The sequence below is a fragment of the Falco rusticolus genome, chromosome 5, assembly GCF_015220075.1.
Source record: "Falco rusticolus isolate bFalRus1 chromosome 5, bFalRus1.pri, whole genome shotgun sequence".
NCBI classification, from domain to species: Eukaryota; Metazoa; Chordata; class Aves; order Falconiformes; family Falconidae; genus Falco; species Falco rusticolus.
Window position 1 is genome coordinate 77,630,845 of NC_051191.1, and position 17,407 is coordinate 77,648,251.

General features: G+C 39.0%; 1 protein-coding gene across 4 annotated transcripts in view; it reads left to right on the plus strand.

Annotated features, from left to right (window-relative positions):
* Nucleotides 1-17,407, plus strand: part of ARHGAP8 (Rho GTPase activating protein 8) — a 94,291-nt gene that overhangs the window by 60,354 nt on the left and 16,530 nt on the right. For all 4 annotated transcript variants that reach the window (XM_037389069.1, XM_037389068.1, XM_037389065.1 and 1 more), the window contains 3 exons: nt 10,078-10,155; nt 10,781-10,909; nt 13,911-14,014. In XM_037389069.1, the coding sequence (XP_037244966.1) occupies nt 10,078-10,155; nt 10,781-10,909; nt 13,911-14,014 (311 nt within the window). The remainder of the gene's footprint in view (nt 1-10,077; nt 10,156-10,780; nt 10,910-13,910; nt 14,015-17,407) is intronic.

The window sequence follows — 17,407 nt, forward strand, 5'->3', positions numbered from 1 at the left end:
TCGGTGCAAGGTCATACTGATTTAAATGACAGACTGCACACTTAGTGTCTTGCCCTTATTGCTAGGCTACACTCCTTTGTGTGTCAGCTTACAGCATGGTAAATAAGAACATTAAATAACTGCCCATTTTACTGTTGTTTGGGTTTCTACCTTAAATGAAGCTGATTAATGGTATGCATAGGAGAATGAGAGATACCTACTGCAGTGGATACCTGCTTCCAGTTTGCAAGCAGTGGAGCATAGCATCTATAAGGATGCTTGCATACAGAACAGCTGGCTCCTCACCTCTTGAAATTGCTGATTTATCTTCAAAGTACTTGCAGCAGCCAAGACCCAAGTACTGGACTGGGGCCAGTTCTGCTATTAAAGGTACCTGCTGATCTGCAGTAGATGAAGAGTTCCTAATAGACTTTATTGAAGGTCTCTTGGTCCAAAATCATGATTTCTGTTCAAGCTCATAAAGCTGTTTGGATGTGCTGTTTCCAGACTGGTGCTAATGATGAAAACTTTGCAGGTGTAGCTTGTATCAAATGTTATGGTTGGATACAGGGAATGTAAATAGTTCACTACTAAGAATGTTGAAGGTAAGTGATTGGCAGCTTGAAACAATCCCTGTAATTATAATTGTAAGTGGATAATTAGAGCTTGTGTAGTGTATCAGTGCATGCCCCATCTGCAGATGAAAGCCAGACTTTTTGTGTTTAAAATTGTTATGAAACAATCATCCTTACATATATTTACCTTATTTTAATACGCAAATACCTTTTCCTCACTAATCACAGGAGTCAAGAGAGCTAAAATGAGGAAGAATGTGCACTGACATCACTTCTCACAGCTGTTATTACTTAGAAATTGAGTGAAAATTTAGTCACTAAAATGTTAATTGATTTAAACTTTTGGCTGTGCTTGGGAGGAGAGCTTTGCATATCTGGCATTTCCTTAGACCTCTTTAAAGATTTTAATGAAAGATGAGGTTTGTAGCCATTATTATGTTGTGCTGGTGACCACTAACTAGTAACTCTTGCACTGATCTGACACAAAACCTCCTCCATGTCTTTTGTTCTTTCTGAGTGTTTTGTCTCATCACTACTGCACCAGCCCCATACTCTTCCCTCTCAACAATTGCTGAGTCCAGCCCAGATACCCAGTTTTCTGAAGCAGCAATGCCAACTGCACAGTACAAGCAAAAAATAGCAAGTTTTAGCTGTCATGGTTGTGATAAAAAAAAGAGTTGGCTCAACTTTATCATTGCAGAATTTCTCCTAGATGAAATCTTTGTTATTCTGAAAGCAGTAATCATCCTTGGGTTTTCTCCAAACTTCATCTTTTTTTGGCTAAATATTCATCTGTTCAGTGCAGTATCAGCACAGTTTATAAAGGATAGTCTCTGAAGAAATACGGTGGTACTTCTGAACAAAGCCCTTGTCCTACTTTGTGCATCTACGCGAGTCAGCGGCATGGTAACGCTGGCTACCGACACGTAGTCCAGCCCATGCACTTGGTAGCTGGACTGTCTCATTTTGCCCCCAGCTCTCTGTCCGTCTGTGCCCCCAGGAAGGAAGGGCATGGGCTCTGTCAGCATTAGTGTTTTCCAACTAAGCCTAGGTTTGCTCAGAGCTGTCATATTCCCTGTCACAAGGAGATTTCCACAAACCAGATTTCTAAGGAGAGATGGCTTGTCAGGTAGAGTGTTTTCTGACATTCTCAGCCAGCTGATGCTTGAAAGCCAAGTACCTGCCATGCAAAGGCTGTTAAGCAGTAGGTGATAGACATGCATTTTTTTGCGCTTGATTATAAGTGTGCAGGTATCTGTTGTACCTGCTGTCTGCTATGATTTTAACTCTTTCTCTAAATCTGGAATATCTCAATTCTGCCATCAGCTCCAGCGAGTGTCGGTTCCTGTGCTGACAGCCCCAGCAGGCTGACTGGCAGCATGCTTTGCACTCCAGACGCGGCCGTGAGCACGGTGAAAGCTTCAGTTCATCTTCCGGAAGTGACAAAAATTCACTGTCATTACCCTGTTCCATTTGATTTTGGCATAGTTTCCAGCCTCACAGAATTAGCAGGGAGTGGGTTTTGTTTTTCACCCTAGGTGCAGGCAGTATTTCCACGCTTCCTTCCCACTGCTACATTTTCACATCAATGTACCTGAAATCAGTTTCTGAAACTCTGACTGAGATCACAAAGCTTCTGCAAAATCATGCTTCATCAACAGGGTTAAGGTTTCTTGAAACGTCAGAGACCCTCTGACATCCACTTTTATTTCTTGAACAGATCTGGTGCAGGAGCTTTGGTGGGATTCAAACTAGGCACCAGCCAGCAATATTATGCTACCAGGCTAAGGAAACTTTCAGTCTCTGAAGTTCACCCAGCCTTCTTCGTCTTAATGACTACGATCCCTCTGACGGATTGCTTCATGTCAGATTTTTCCTCCTTGATGTTTTAATTTTCTGCCTCTGTTTCAGGTAACACTGTTTGCAGAAGTGTTCTTCCCAGTGTGGAGGCATCCTCATCTGTACAAATGAGCCAAAACTCCCCTTGTACCAAGTTACTGAACAGGCTCTGACAGCAGCAAGCATATCCTTATCCCCAACAGCCAAATTAATATTCTGACAGTGAGTGTGGGTTTATTCCTCATATATTTATGAACTGCGTATTTAGATAGCTATTTCTGAGCAAGATGACTCTCACTGGATCCAGTTAGTAAGTCACCCAGTACCTTAACAGAGACTAAAGAATCTGCTGTAAGCAGAGATTCCTTTATGTCTGTATTATACAAGCAAGATCTATTATGGCTGATGCCTCAGACACTATTACAATAAACTGTTTCTTAATTTCTATAATAATTCTCAGGTTATTTTTCAAGAAAGGAAGAGAAAGCCATTTCACTGGCTACAGGAGCTACACTTTAGAGTGAAAAATGTTTTTAGAGTTTTTAATACTGGATTTTAAAAGTGCTTAATTTCCTGCTAACCTTCACAGGGAAAAACTGATTTCCTAAAATGAGTTCTGAGTATCTGAGTAAAATCACCAGTTCATCAACCAGCAAACCAGAGAACATTTTTTTCCCCATGCTTAGCCTCAAAACCACAACTTGTTCATCTGTCTAGTTTATAAACGCAAGGCTTGACTTGCACTTGCACTAAATAAGAATTTTTTTTATTATTATTATTTTGGGGGTACTACCTTATCTCTACCATGCCATGAGAAATTACCTTGCTTAATTAAATATTCACTGTCTTGTCAGAACAATTCATAAGTGTTTCTAACCTGTTGTCATTCCTTTGGTGGTAATGATCTTGATGCTTTGCTCACAGGCTCTTTTCTCCAAGAAGCCCAACTTACGCCTCAGGGTAGTAATTTTCTTTCGCTAGTTGATATGTCCCCATGTCCACAGTGACCTATTTTGTGCTGAAGTGAGACTGTAAACAGGGGCTGTCACTTCTAACTAACTGGTCTGGTAACCAGGTGTGTAAATAATGCTGTGCTATGGAGTATGCTTCTTTGTATGTATGGTTTCCATAATGCTCGGGGATGGGGTTGTGCAAGTGACTGAAGCTGCTGCCCACACCAAACTGGCAGGGCAGAGAAGGGCCTTCGGAGTAGTTTTCTCTGTTACAGACTTTAGGATTCTGAAATGCATTTATGCTTTTAAACCCTAACAAGATGTCACAGCAGAAGTTCCCTTTCATGTCTTTTACTTATGTGTCTGTTTTTTCTAGAAAAGCAGGTTACAGACTGGGTATAAGGTATCATGATAAATTTAAAGCTAGCTGGTGTGTGGCAGGTGGTTTTGGTGTTTGTTTAGGTCAGTATTAGTACAATTCACCGTGCTGCCTTAGTTTTTAAACTCTGACGTGCAGTTTGATACTGCAGTACTGATATACACTAAAAATAAAACTGCATGGCAAAATGCATATTTTGTTGCAACACCCCCACCCCCAACATCTGGACGTCAGGTGACAGCTTTTAAGGGAATTTTTGTTTAATTCATTATGGTGGGTATAAACCGCAGTGTTCAGACCTGCATGAAGATGTCAAATAAGTTACAAAGGGCAGGAGTGTTACTCAAGCCTATCTCAAATATTGATACGCTGTCATTTTTATTGGTCTTATGCAAAATACCAATTTGAAATAGGTAGGATTATTATTGTTAATGTATTTTATGTTTGAGTGTATCCCTAAAGGTATAAAAGACGTGCTTGTCAATGTTTTAAACAGTTTAAAACCAAAACTAACCTGCTGGGATTATTACTAAAATTTCCAAAAGTTGGTAACATTTGCATTCTATAGAATGACTGTAAAAGAGTGACCATATAAGGAAACAGCTTAGAAAAATAAAAATGCATAGAGAACTGATTACTAAAGAGACCATGTGAGATCAGAAGCAGCTCAGAAGTGATGGAACAATAAACTCACAGTGAAGGAATCACACTACAGAACTATAAAGCAGAAAAGATAACTGTCTTCTATAGGAAAATTATCTCGCAGTAGCCCCTGTTGCCAAGTGTTTCTCTCTTACCTCATCTCTTTTGTTGACTGCAAGTGCTCTGCAGCACAAAGTGTTTGTTTGATGTTGTCTTGTGGTACCACAGGAAGGTCCTGGGTGATGACTAAGACTTCTAAATGCAATGGTAATAACCATGCTATAGAAGTTTAATGACAGAGTAATAGATGTCCCATGGTATGATTATAATGACAACTAAAGCCGTCCTTTATCTGTTCAATAGCAGTGATTAATCTTTCCTCTTCATCCCCTCCGTGAAGCACAACAAATCTTGCTGATGGAGAAAGTTTTGGTTCCATTTTTTAATGTGAATGAATCCATCCTGGTGGTGAAAGTCAGAATGGGTAGAGATGGATGGTTATGCATTCTGAATATATTTGGATTGCTGCAGCTTAGCGAGTGCCTTTTGGCCTCCACTTCTTGTGATCAATCAAATATCTCTTAAAAATGCAACACTGGGAAGGCTTGACGTTGGCCATATAAACATTTCTGAGTTCTTGGCTCTTTTGTTTTCATGTGAATGTTTTTACCTGGGGTTCATGGAGATGAGATAAATCCCAAAACTGGTTCATGTGCCATCAAATAAAAATGAACCTTGTAATAAGCACAGTTTGTGGGTTTGGTGCTCAGGCATTGTAAATAAATTATGTTCAGAGGTGCCAACTGTAAACTGAGAATATTCATTCATAAATCCAAAGGCTAGAGACTACGCTGTTCAAAACTGCAAGGACACAAATATACTGTGGGTTCTGTGGAGGATGCATGCTTCTACATTCTTGCTGCTGCTCTTCAGGTTTTCAGTATGACTGGAACTGTCCCGTCTTTCTTCTTCTGCCCTTGATCTGCTGTGTACCTTCTTGCAGTGTAAATCATCTTTACAAGCTGCAGACGTCACTTGTTATATATTCCTCGCACAGAGTACAAGGGAAAGCAAGGCTATGCAGTCTCCTCCTCAAACTTGTACTGTAGTCTAGCTTTAAAAAAAATAAATCTTGAATTTGTCTTGGGCATAAAAATTCACAGTTACCACCACTTTGAGCATTTAAGATGTTACATTGAAGGTGGACAATCAAAATATGCTATAAACTCAACAGTCCTTGTATTAGAAATAAATTACTCCTAAGTTTAAAAAAGGAACCTTACTAAAATTAGGTAATCTGCAAGAAGATGTCTAAATCAGTTCTATTAATGAAAACTGCTTCCAAATCAGGACGGACACTTCCTGAGATTTGGCAGGACCCCAGTCAAAAGAAACATTTCCAAACTCAATTTGGGACAGAAGGAATTCAGATGCTCACTCTTTGCTATTTCTCTTCTGAAAGCAGACAAATTAACAAAGATTTTTGATGCCAGCAACCCTCAAATCAAGGATGATTGAAAGAAAAAGAATGTAATTTTCTCATCTCTTTCTTTGACAAGTTTGCAGCAACATGACAGCATGTGTTGCTTTAATTTATCTTTATCAGTTTTGATTTTCTGTGTCTTTCCTGTGGGACAACTGATCGGGGGGTGGGGGTGGGGGGGGAGGGTAGAAGGGACTTAAGTATTTTTAGCAACAGTTTATTAATTTGGAGTGTGACACAGTTGTGTCATTGCACTGTGAAATTTTGTCTACTGTGGTAAATGCCATCTTACTTCAATGTGGAATGAAGTGCCTGCCTGTTTTCATTTATGATAACTGACATTTAAATAATTACTCAGTTAAGTTCTCAATCGCAGAATCGCTTTCCATTGAATACAGATGGCTCCTTCACTGGTCACATACTATGTTTTACTGTATAGCACTGCTATTTAAGATAAAGTTTCGATCTTTTTGGTCTGGAGAGTTTAGTGCAGGGTAGCAAGAGTCCACTCATCTCTCTATATATATGTCTGCTTTTTTTGGTGAGGGGCAAGGAGCAGTTTGTGCTGAGTGGTCTCAGTAGAGGCTCTGCAGCATTGATAGAATATGTGAGTGACATGCAGCTGCGTGTTTATCAGAACCGGAAAGCCCAGGCTAGATGCTCATGTCAGTCAACCCCTAGCAGTGTTCTGGCAAGCACTGGTGCTCCAGGGTTGCTGTTCTCTATGGACTGCATTACCCATGCTAATATTGGCAAAATAGTTCAACTTGTACACACACACAAAAAAAAATAGTTCTCTGTAAAGAGACAGCTGACATGAGTCATGCTGTAAATGGGATTTGATTAAAGAACACTACTAACAAAAATTAAATTGTTTACTTAAAAAAATTTAAAGGACAAAAATGGATTCTTTGAGCTGTACCAACTAGGATTGTCTTCAGGAAATTTTGTTTCCTCATCACATAAATCTAGTGGCTCTGGCATGTATTTTGTCTGCAAAAAGAAGACAAAGTGATTGGTTTTATTTTAATGTGGGCACCTTGTGTTAGCTTAATTATGGTAGTTTCAAGAACTGGTTTTACCCTCCCCCCCAGTGACTAAAAAGGAAGAGACAGGATTGGAGAAAGTATTTCCTGACTGTGTCTGAGGCTGCATGTTTATCCATCACAGTGGAATAACCAATGAGAGAGTTCAGATCCCTTTCCTCTTCCCCATCCCTTATTTTGAGACCCAGCTGGGGGCATATGCTAATGCTGTTCAGGTTGTGTGACATGGGAAACATCATCATTCAAATCATGTTTTCAGGTAGCTTTCCCCTGCCCTGCTGAAGCACTGAGAGCAATCAACAGACTCACAGTCTTCTAAAAAAAAGTATCCTTATCAGTTCATATGTGTCACAGAAGTCAGAGAAGTCAGACAAATATATTGCAAAAGGGCTGTGCCTGTACCCAGGCTCATCGTTTTCCCCCTTCAATAGCATAATTGCTGTTGACTCGTATTTCTCTTTACCAGTAGGCTGAAGTTATGACTCACGCTTTATTTAAAAATGGTACAAAATATATTATTTTCTCATAAAATGTATTATGGTCTCAGTATCTTTTACACAAAAAAGATGGGCTCTTTTGCTGTTGCAGGTTTTTTTTACTTTAGAAAGAGAATATAGTGTTTTCTTTTTTCCTAAGAATTGCACTAACCTACATTTCATTAGTGGCATATCGCTTGGGTCGGTTGCCCACAAATGTAAGAAGGATTGGAGAGACCTACTTGGGTAGTTGGCTTGTTGCCACCTGTGATCAAACAAACTCCTGTATATTGATTCAGTTTCAGCTGACCCGGTTAATGAATTCTGGAAGGAGCGTGGGTATCACCTGTTCCCCAGATTTCTGCACCGGAGGGTAAAAGTTGCTTTTTCCCCTCCAAAAAACATTCAGCAAGAGCTCAGCGTTGTGTGCCATTACAGTAACATTGATGGGATGCAGGGCCAGACAAGTACAGCTGCTGTCTACGCTACAGATTAATGTTTTTAATTAGACTCTTGAAAGCTTAGCCAATAAAGGCATAAACATCTTAAAAATTTATATTTATTACACTGTCATTTATACAGTGAGATTCACATCAGATTAAAACATTAACTATTAAACCAATTCCTGCAAACTGAATTGCAAGCGTTTATGATGTCCATTTTCTGAGACTTGTTTCTACAGAAAACCTCTAGTCCACTGACAGGCTGCATAAAATTTTACAAATTCTCAGGAAATGATCGTTTTTCTTGTTCACTGAGGGTAATGCCTTGACATGTTCACAACAGCCTGTTCACAGCTGCCACTTCCAAACCCATGTCTTTAGACAGGTTGCGCTATAAATCTAATGGAACAATTTTACTACAGTGATGTTATTTACCATAACTTTATTCAACTGAAAAATGCTCTGATCAGGAATAAAGCAAGTGGTCAAATAGATTGTAATCATTGTCCATTTGTCCTTTAGTAACCACACATGTTCCTCTTAGATACTGTAGTTTGAGATGTCATACTCCTTCCAGAACTGAGTGCGTGGGCTAAATGTTCAACCTTGAATTTAACAGGCAAGGGCATAAATGCTTAGAAAGTAACTAGGAGCTCTAGTCAGTTAAACTCCGGTTAAGCCTTTAGGTCTAGTCAGTGGAATACTTTCAAGTAGAGTTTGGGTTTCTTTGCAAAAGCCTCTGAAATGTGTTTATGAAAATTTACTACAATAGTTCATTATCAGTTCTTTTAGTATACTTGTCTGAATTCATATGAACGATACTAAATGCTGTTCTGTAAGAAATGTTCATTAAGGAATTTTGTATTTTTTCATGTATAAAATATGCATGCAACCTGAATGAATTTACAAGAATGACTGAGTATCTTTCATTAATGTATGACTCAAACTTTTTCTAGAACATCATAAAGATTCTTGATCATGTAAATAAACGCTTGTGTACTTCAGTTGAAATACATAAACATGTATTTCAGTCTGGCTACTTACCTGCTGAAAAATAAGCATGAGACAATAAAAAAGTTAATCTGATCTTCCACACTCACAGAGAGAAATATACAGTGGTCACTCCAAGTCAGTGGGTGGTCTGCCACCCTTCTGAAAATGTCAACCGTTTATGTCTTGTCAGACCCACGTAAGCTAAAATTTTAAATTACTCTGCTTCCACTAGAAATCTCCAATTCAGACTACATGTGAGCCAAATTGCATTACCTGCTGGGTAGAAGGAGCAGCACAAACAGGAGTGAAGGAAAGGGGGAGGCAAATGAGGATTTCACCGAACTCAAAATCAAGAAGTACCACAAGTCTTAAGAAAAGTAATGCTTCTTGTCTCCACCCTGTTTTGCATAATAATTCAGATAAATAACTTACCTGGAAAGCTGTGGTCTGAATTAGTTCCTTGAGTGGATGCATTTTATTGACGTTTTTCCTCTGCAGCTGAAGTCACATTTCAGTTAGTCCACAACATAAAAGAAAATTAGATAGATACCCTTCAGGAGATTTATGAGAAATATTTCAGAACTGCCTCAAGACTAGAATCAGGTATTTGACAATACTATGGGCAGGCAGAGTGTTAAGTCCCACTGACTCCAGAGAGAGGTGGAAAGAGCCAGGGTCTGATCCAAACTACCTCTAAGCCGTGGAGGCCAGTAACTCTCCAATGGTAAGAAATCCAAAGGTTCCTCCATCCAAAGATCCTATGAAATGTTTCCCAGACTAAAGGATCTTGTCTCATCCACTGGCAGAAGAGGGAGCTTGGGTAATCTTCGCAAATACCCCTCTTTAGCTTACTAAAGGTTTAAGGCGAGAAGGACAGCAGATTTACAAGTGTGGTTTGGGGCTCAGTTTGCAGGTACATGCATTGAGAGTGGGTACATAAGCAGCCTGGTAAATCTAAACCTCCTGCTTCAATGTCATCAGGTGCAATTGAAGGCTACTTTTAAAGAAAAATTATAGTTGGCAAGACACCATAGAACACTTAAGGAAAGGTATTATTTGTATGAGTCATGCTAAATGAAGTGCTGTAGACAATGCTGAAACGTGATTTGATCCTACATTCTATTCTCAAGGACTTTATTTCCAAAAAGGTGTATCGTGTAGCTTTGTTCCCAAACCTTCTTCCTCTGTTCTGCTTTCAACTGAACCTGTAGAGAAAAAGAAGTGAGTGACAGCTTTTACAGATGAGACCTGCATTAATTATTTTTTCAGGACTACAAGTAGAGGGCCTCTTCAGAAGGTCAGCTAGCATCCAGACTATCAAAGATGTTCAGAAACTCTACAATCAGGGTAAGCTGTCATCATACCATTGCCAGTAATAGTGTGAGGGCTTTGTTAATCATGGTTTTGTTAGTGAAGCAGAAATGCTAGCCTTTTTTATAATTAGTTAATCATAAAGCCATTTGTAACATAAAATAATAAGAACACTCGTGCGGAAGCCTGAAAGATAGCAATGGACACAGTAGCAGGTCATCAGCTGATGTCAGACCAGAGCTTACAAAAATCTTTAGCAGCTAATGAATGATAAGTTTTGAGTCAAAAATGATCTATTTTTTCATAAACATATTGCATCTACATGCTTTACTGTGGTTACAAAGTACAGTGTGTATGTGTCATATTGTCTCTGGTGTTTTTCCAGGGTTATGGCAAAGTAATATACCTAATAATTTATGAAATGTAGTGAACTAATCTTGAAAGTCACTGACTTCCCTATGAAGTCATTTTATGCAGTGCCTTTATGGGGACTATCTTTTATAGCAAGATTAATAAAACTCTACGGAAAATACAAAAATAAAATGCCAGGAGTTCCCAGCAGCAGAAAGCCAAAATGTAGCATGAAACAGTTTTTAAGCAGTAGTTTAAAGAAAAATTAGAATGTATGCTTGAACACCTTTTTTTCTTTTTCTCCTTTTAGGCAAGTCTGTGAATTTTGATGATTATCATGATATCCATGTTCCTGCTGTTATCCTAAAGACTTTCCTTAGGGAACTCCCTCAGCCATTACTAACATTTGAGTGTTATGATCATATCCTTGGAATCACCAGTGAGTATAAATAAGTTTTAGAAAACTTCATACAGCAAGTTGAACTGGACCTGGCTAATTCATGATCACTGCTGTTTGCTAACCATGACACAGTCGTGGGTATATGATATTACTAGTGCTTCAGTGTAGCCACAGAGGGACAACCTCATAATCTGTACCCCAGAGCAAGGTGGTCAAGGTTACCAAGATCCTTTCTACTTTTTTAAAGATTTACTGATTTACCTATATGTCATACTGTATTATTAAGAATTTGATTGGACTTCTCACTGTCAGGACTCCATTTTTATGTCGTGGCACAGCACTGAGTCAGTCTCAGTGAAACAAGTTATGTTGAAGCAACTTTAGTTTTAGCAGCAGGATTGGCAGAATTGTGGAAGCAGAATTTAGCTGGTCAATGGTATGCATTGTGTTTTGTTCCTTTTTTCATGGGGAGAGGATTGTTTTTATTGCAACTATTCCCATGGGATAATATACTGGGGAAGAAAGGATCTCAAGCCATGAGAAGACATTGCATCTAAAGGTCTGGCACCACATGAAACTATAAATTATAAAACATTAATGATGTGGCCTTTGTCAGGAATTAGGAGCTTATAATGCTGGCAAGGCAGCCCCCTAATACATGGTGTTTGAATATTTGAGATCCCCATATATCTGGGAGTTAGTACCTAGTACTTGTAGAGACTGGTATTTTGCCGTCCAGGCTATAGTCAAGGTAGCAGGGAACCCATAGAGCTTCCAGTCACAAGCACACGTTTTTCCAAAACCTGCATTTTGAGGAAGTTAGATCTGAATGGAGTACAGCTTCCAACAGAGTCCATGAGCGTATCTCTGGTAATCATGGCTCGATGCTGTTGCAAACTGTAGGTTATCTATAATGTCACTATAATGACTTGCTTTTGGGGTAGGGCACTAAAATAATTGAGGCTGGGGATAAATCTCAATTGCTACTGTAAAGTGTAGAAGTCCAGCAGGTTTACTGTACCTAGAATTTTCTAGGTAAAATTCTTATACCATATGCCCGTTGCTAGCATCTGCATATACTGTTTCATATCATTAATTTTATTCATGTATTTCCATTTAAAAATTTAATCAAGTCGTGTGAAGAATCCTCTGAAGTTCTGTACTGTTTTACTATTTGCAAGTCTGTAGATCACCACCTTCCAAATGAAGTATTCATCTCTTCACACAGTAGATACCTCAAGGCACTGAGAAAGACAGGTCTGTTCACGGGAAGGTAGTAGAAATGGGAAGGAATAAGGATAGTCCCTCAGAATGGGAAAGAATAGGGGAAATTTGGAAAAAAAAAAAAAAAGATGCATAAATGCAAATTTTTACTGAATTAGTCTTGTGCTGACTTTCTGGACATGATATTACTTTTTGGTAGAGCTAAGTGAAAAATGACAAGTCTGAAAAGAATCTGAGAACAATGTATTGTCCTAGGAACACTGGGAGGTTTTGCCTGGCAAAGTGCCTGTGAAACTTTCATTCCATGTTATTTTTGTTTACTGGCATTTTAAAATGTTGACAAAATACGTTGGGAAGTGGAGTTGAAGAGAATTTCTCCTTGGGCTTTCTTGTTATGCAGTGTGACGTCTGCTGTCTTTTCTTGATGCCGTGGTGATATCCTGATTTTTAAAGATCTTAGGCTTGAGAGCCAAGCTGGACTGTAGCAAAGGCATATTCTCCGTGAATACAGTGCAGAAGGGAGCTTTAAAGAGGTGTGATCACAGACAGCTGTCTTGGGATGACTTGAAAATTCTCATTCTGTCTTCTGGAAGACACCAGAGCAGTGTGTGATGTATCTATTACATCTTTTAACCTGCAAAACCAGAAATACAGTATCTCTACTTTACAGTACCTTGAAATGATAGTGCTGTTGATGGGAGCTGTAAAATAAATTAGCCGAGTGACTGACTAAAAAAATTAATAAAACCTTGAAGCTTGTAATTGTAAAAGGATGTCTTCTTTGGTCATGGAAAATGCTAACAGGAGTTCCTTTACCCAATATTGCTACGCTTCCTGCATTATTTACTCTGCAGAAGGCTGACAAAAAATTTCTTGGGACTCAGATTATTGTGTTTTACAGGAACTCATAGCTTTGCAGTAGGAAAAATGTCAGCACAACTCACCACGATATAGCTTCATGTATTTAATTCACAGCTTAAGGGAACATTTAACATGCTGGAATTTTGTGCATGCACATGTACTTATGCACACCTCTAGCTAAGTCAGGGAGAGGGAGAGAGAAATGCAACAAATACAGACAAAAATCAGCATAAATGGGCTGCTTAGGTCAGGCATGATTGTAATCATCAGACCTTTCTCCAAATTGGTGTTAAACTTCCAGCACTAAAATAATTACAGTATTCGAGGAAAAAAAAAATAAAGTCACTTGGTACAGCATTTGAAATATAATTCAGTGTTAGTGTAATTCTCACCCAGACTGTCTGGACGATGTGAGGGCTTTGGGGTCTGGTTTTGGTTTTGCCCATCTGTAGAAATGAGTTAATGAACCTGCTTAGGTTCATCTATTCTTATACACCCAAGTGGCCATCACATAAATTTTTTGTCAAGATAGAATAGTTGCCTGCGAAATCACAAAAGTGTTTTTAAGATTAGTAGGGTGCTAAAAGAGCATTTTGGGCAGGACTGTCTCAGGAAGAATAAAATCAGAGCATAAAAAGTAGATGTCTGGATTCAGTGTGTGGAGAGGTAATGGTATTCAAATCAAAACCTTTGGAAGTCCTCTCTAGCAAATAAATTATTTTGGCTATTTCACTGAACGAAGAATACTCTGCAAGTTAGTCTTAGCCAGATATAAGATAGGGACATTCAAAGGGATAACCCTAACTGTTACTGTGGTCATGGAGGTTAATAGAGCTGAATTTTGTGGTCAGTTTTACAGGTGGCTATCAAAAGTAATTCCAGCAGATATAAATAAGGTATTATTTTTTGGTAATATTTTGATGTTTTGGAGTTAAGACTGACTTTGACATTGCAGGTGTGGAGAGCAGTTTACGAGTCACCAGATGTAAACAAATCATCCAAGAACTTCCTGAACACAATTATGTTGTTCTGAAATATCTGATATGCTTTCTCCATATGGTGAGTATGGGCAACATTTCCAAAATAGTGCTGGTCTTTTCATTCTAAATCTTTTCTTGTTAATTGTACATTTAACATCTCCACAAACCCCAAAACTGAATGGTTTGAAAAGTACGGCGAGGTTGTTGTGCGGTACTTGCCAGTGGACTGAACTCAGGATACAGAACCCTTCAGGTCTATAATAAGAGTCAGTGGTCTGGCCATCCTTTCACCTTGTGTAAACCATGTTTAGATGTAATGAAACCACTGTGTAAATTTAAGTGGAACTATGCCTGCACTGGAATATTTCAAAGTCCTGTCCCCTCCACTCCACATTCACAAATGTACGTTATTATTGATTTAGGTTGGATGAGGTTTTTTCTTATTTTGGAGTGAAAAAAAAGCCTGAGAATAGCAGTTGTGTCATTTTCAGTGCCAGAGAAGAAGTAGGTGAAATCACCTTTTTTATCCAAAGTATGAATCTTGGGCAACTAAAATACTGAATAAATTAGTGTCATTTTAGAAAATTATATAAATATTAATGAGCTTTAGAACAACAATCAGCAAAACATTTTATATTTAAATCTTAACAGTAACATTTTCCTGTTTAAAATAGCCTTTCTTTCTGTAATTTACTACAGTGTTAAAAGAAAAACTTCAAACATGCCATTTTGCCAGGATTTTTGGTATGCTTCAGGGTAAATGAAATCATGTGTCTTTTATCCTACTTTTTGATTTGCTGATTTTTTAAACCCATATTTTGTAACCCCACAGTCGTTAGGGTTTGGGGAAGATAGTTCAACAGTCAGCCTAGTGACATCCTTTGGTTGCCGGTTTATGTGCAGGAAAAAGATAGTAATTGGATTGTAAATTTCCCTCCCTTCTGCCTTATCCAATGCATTGCCTTTTCCAGATTGCATTTTTCAGACCCAGGTGCCTAAAATTGAGGGTCATGGTATAAGCTGACACCTAAATGAAGTGATCTAGCCTTCAGAAGTCCTAAGAGCCCACCAAAGCAATCATGTGTGTGGAACGATGCTGATTTTTTACTAGTGGAGGAATTAGCCCTCAGTAACTGTTCTGGGGCTAAAATTATGTTTGCCATATTCTAGCCAGTAGCAGATTTCAGAAACGGGTACATTTAATCCCCTTTTTCTACAAAACACCAGATAAAAGCAAGATTAAAGGAAACACATTGATACAGCCCTCAGACAGCACTTGCAAGGTTCCTGTAATACCCACGTGTTCATTTACTGTTGCATAGCTGAACTCTAATGCTGTTAAGGAAATCCTCATGTCATTTGCTATTATTTCAGTAACTGATACCTCTCCTCAGTGTTATGAATTGTATAAGTGACTTTGTTCCAATAATAGATGCACCATCTCAACACGCTTCTTAAGAGCTGAGCATTTGAGGTGTTAATGAGGTGTGCAAAAGTACTACATAGTGTCTTCTGTAATCGGGCAGCAGAACACAGCATTATTTTTGATAATGCCTTGTTACGTAAAGCACAACGTCAAGTTGATACTGGTGCTCAGATCTGCAATTTTTGCTGATCCATGCCTTTTCATCCTTAATGTCTCAGGGAATATTTGCATTTGGAAAAGTCAAGGGAACATGAAACAATCTAGGAGGTAGAGATTTCTATTTCTTGCAGATTGGTGTGCTGCACAAGCTGCCACAATTCAAACTTTAACAGACTGCTCTACCAATAATCCTGTTTTTTACCTGCAAGCATCAACCTTCTTACATATAAGAGGCAATTTAATTCTTCCTTGAGCTCAGCCTTGAGTAGTGCAAGAGGTACTTGTGGTAATTTCATGAAGTGGGATGAATTGTAATCACTAGATACAGGTTTTGAACACTCCAAGTTTGATACAGGCTTGTGGAAGAAGGGGCGGGGGGGGGGGAATCCCGATTTTCTTTGCAGTCTCAACCCACTTACTTTAATGAAACAGCTCCTTCTAGTCCAAGGGTGCTGCAGCAAGACAGTGCAAATCCTACAGAAGTAACAGATTTGAATTTCAAAAATAGGTCCAATTCCTTTAACCTTAGATTAACAGTGATTTTGCCAGTAATGAGCGCAGTGTACTGTGAAAGGTATAAACTGCCCATCTCCACTTTGCAGTGCATCTGGCCGCTAGAGAGGGATGTGCAGGGTCCTCTTGAAACTGCAGTGGACCGAGGTCCCTAGGCAGAATTGGAGCAAGAGGGAAAACAAAGGCCAGTTTTCACAAATCAGTCCCTGAATTATACCTGTAAAAAGTGTCCATACTTGCTCAGCTGATCTCACAAGAGATGAGTGTGCATAAGCATTTGTGTTCCGCCTGTGTTGCTTGTGCAGTGAAGGGGGTTTGTGAATGCACATGTGAACTTAAAGGGCTGAAAGAAGTCTTCTTGCAAATTCCTTGGCAAGTCACTCTGAGGGCTACAGTTACCCAGCTCTGATGAGGGCCAGAAACCATTTAGTAGAAAACTGTAATTGTAGTTTTCTGTAACAGTCAAAGGCTACACAGACAGGAAAGTTTGTAGAGGCAATAATATAATTTAGATTGTGTTTTCATAACCATGTTTTTGGTTTTGGTACCAGGTGATACAGCCCCCTCTCTATGCTTACACAGTTTCTCTCGCTGCTGCTTATGCCTGATGCAGGGGAAGGGTGGCTCAGCTGACTGAAAGAACCATTGCAAAAACCTGCCAAACTCAAAACTCTAGAAAAAATGGGTAAGGTTTTGGGCCCCATGGACTATGCTTCAGATCTGTAACTGAAACAACAACATGTTAAAGCTAAGCTGGGAAAAAAAAAAAAGCTCTGAATTAATGTTTTGTCTCAATCACTTATCCAATTGAAAAGTGTAATTAGCACCAGCAAAGCTTGGGGGTGGCTGGAGATGATGGGGCATGTTGGGAAGGATTAGATGACTAAGCCTCATGGAGCAGATACAAGCAGTTGGCATGTCTGCAAAGCAGCTGAGTGGGGGATAGACACACATCCCAGTCAGTTTGTGGGGGCGTTTTAATATCTAGACATTTTCTTTTGAAAATGTTTTGTAGAGTTCCTTTCAGCATTGCGTCTGAGGAACCAAAGAGATGGTGATGTCCTGATATTTTTAAAATGGGATGGTAATTCGCTGTTTCTACCCTCTGTATTTCACTGTTTAAGTTCATTAGGTAGTGTAGTGGCTGTTTAGTTTCACTCCTGCAGTATCCATGAGAGTGCTGGGATGCAAGTATGAGGAATCCAAAAGTCATTACAATTTTGCTGGGGTGAGCTGGATGTTTATTCTGGGATAGTGAAGAATGTATATTTTGCATTTGTTGATGTGGCACTAAATCTTCAGTGGTTATTTGCAATGTACAAGTTTTTATCTTTCTAGTGGACTTCTTTCAGTACAGGCTGTCATTACTTAATG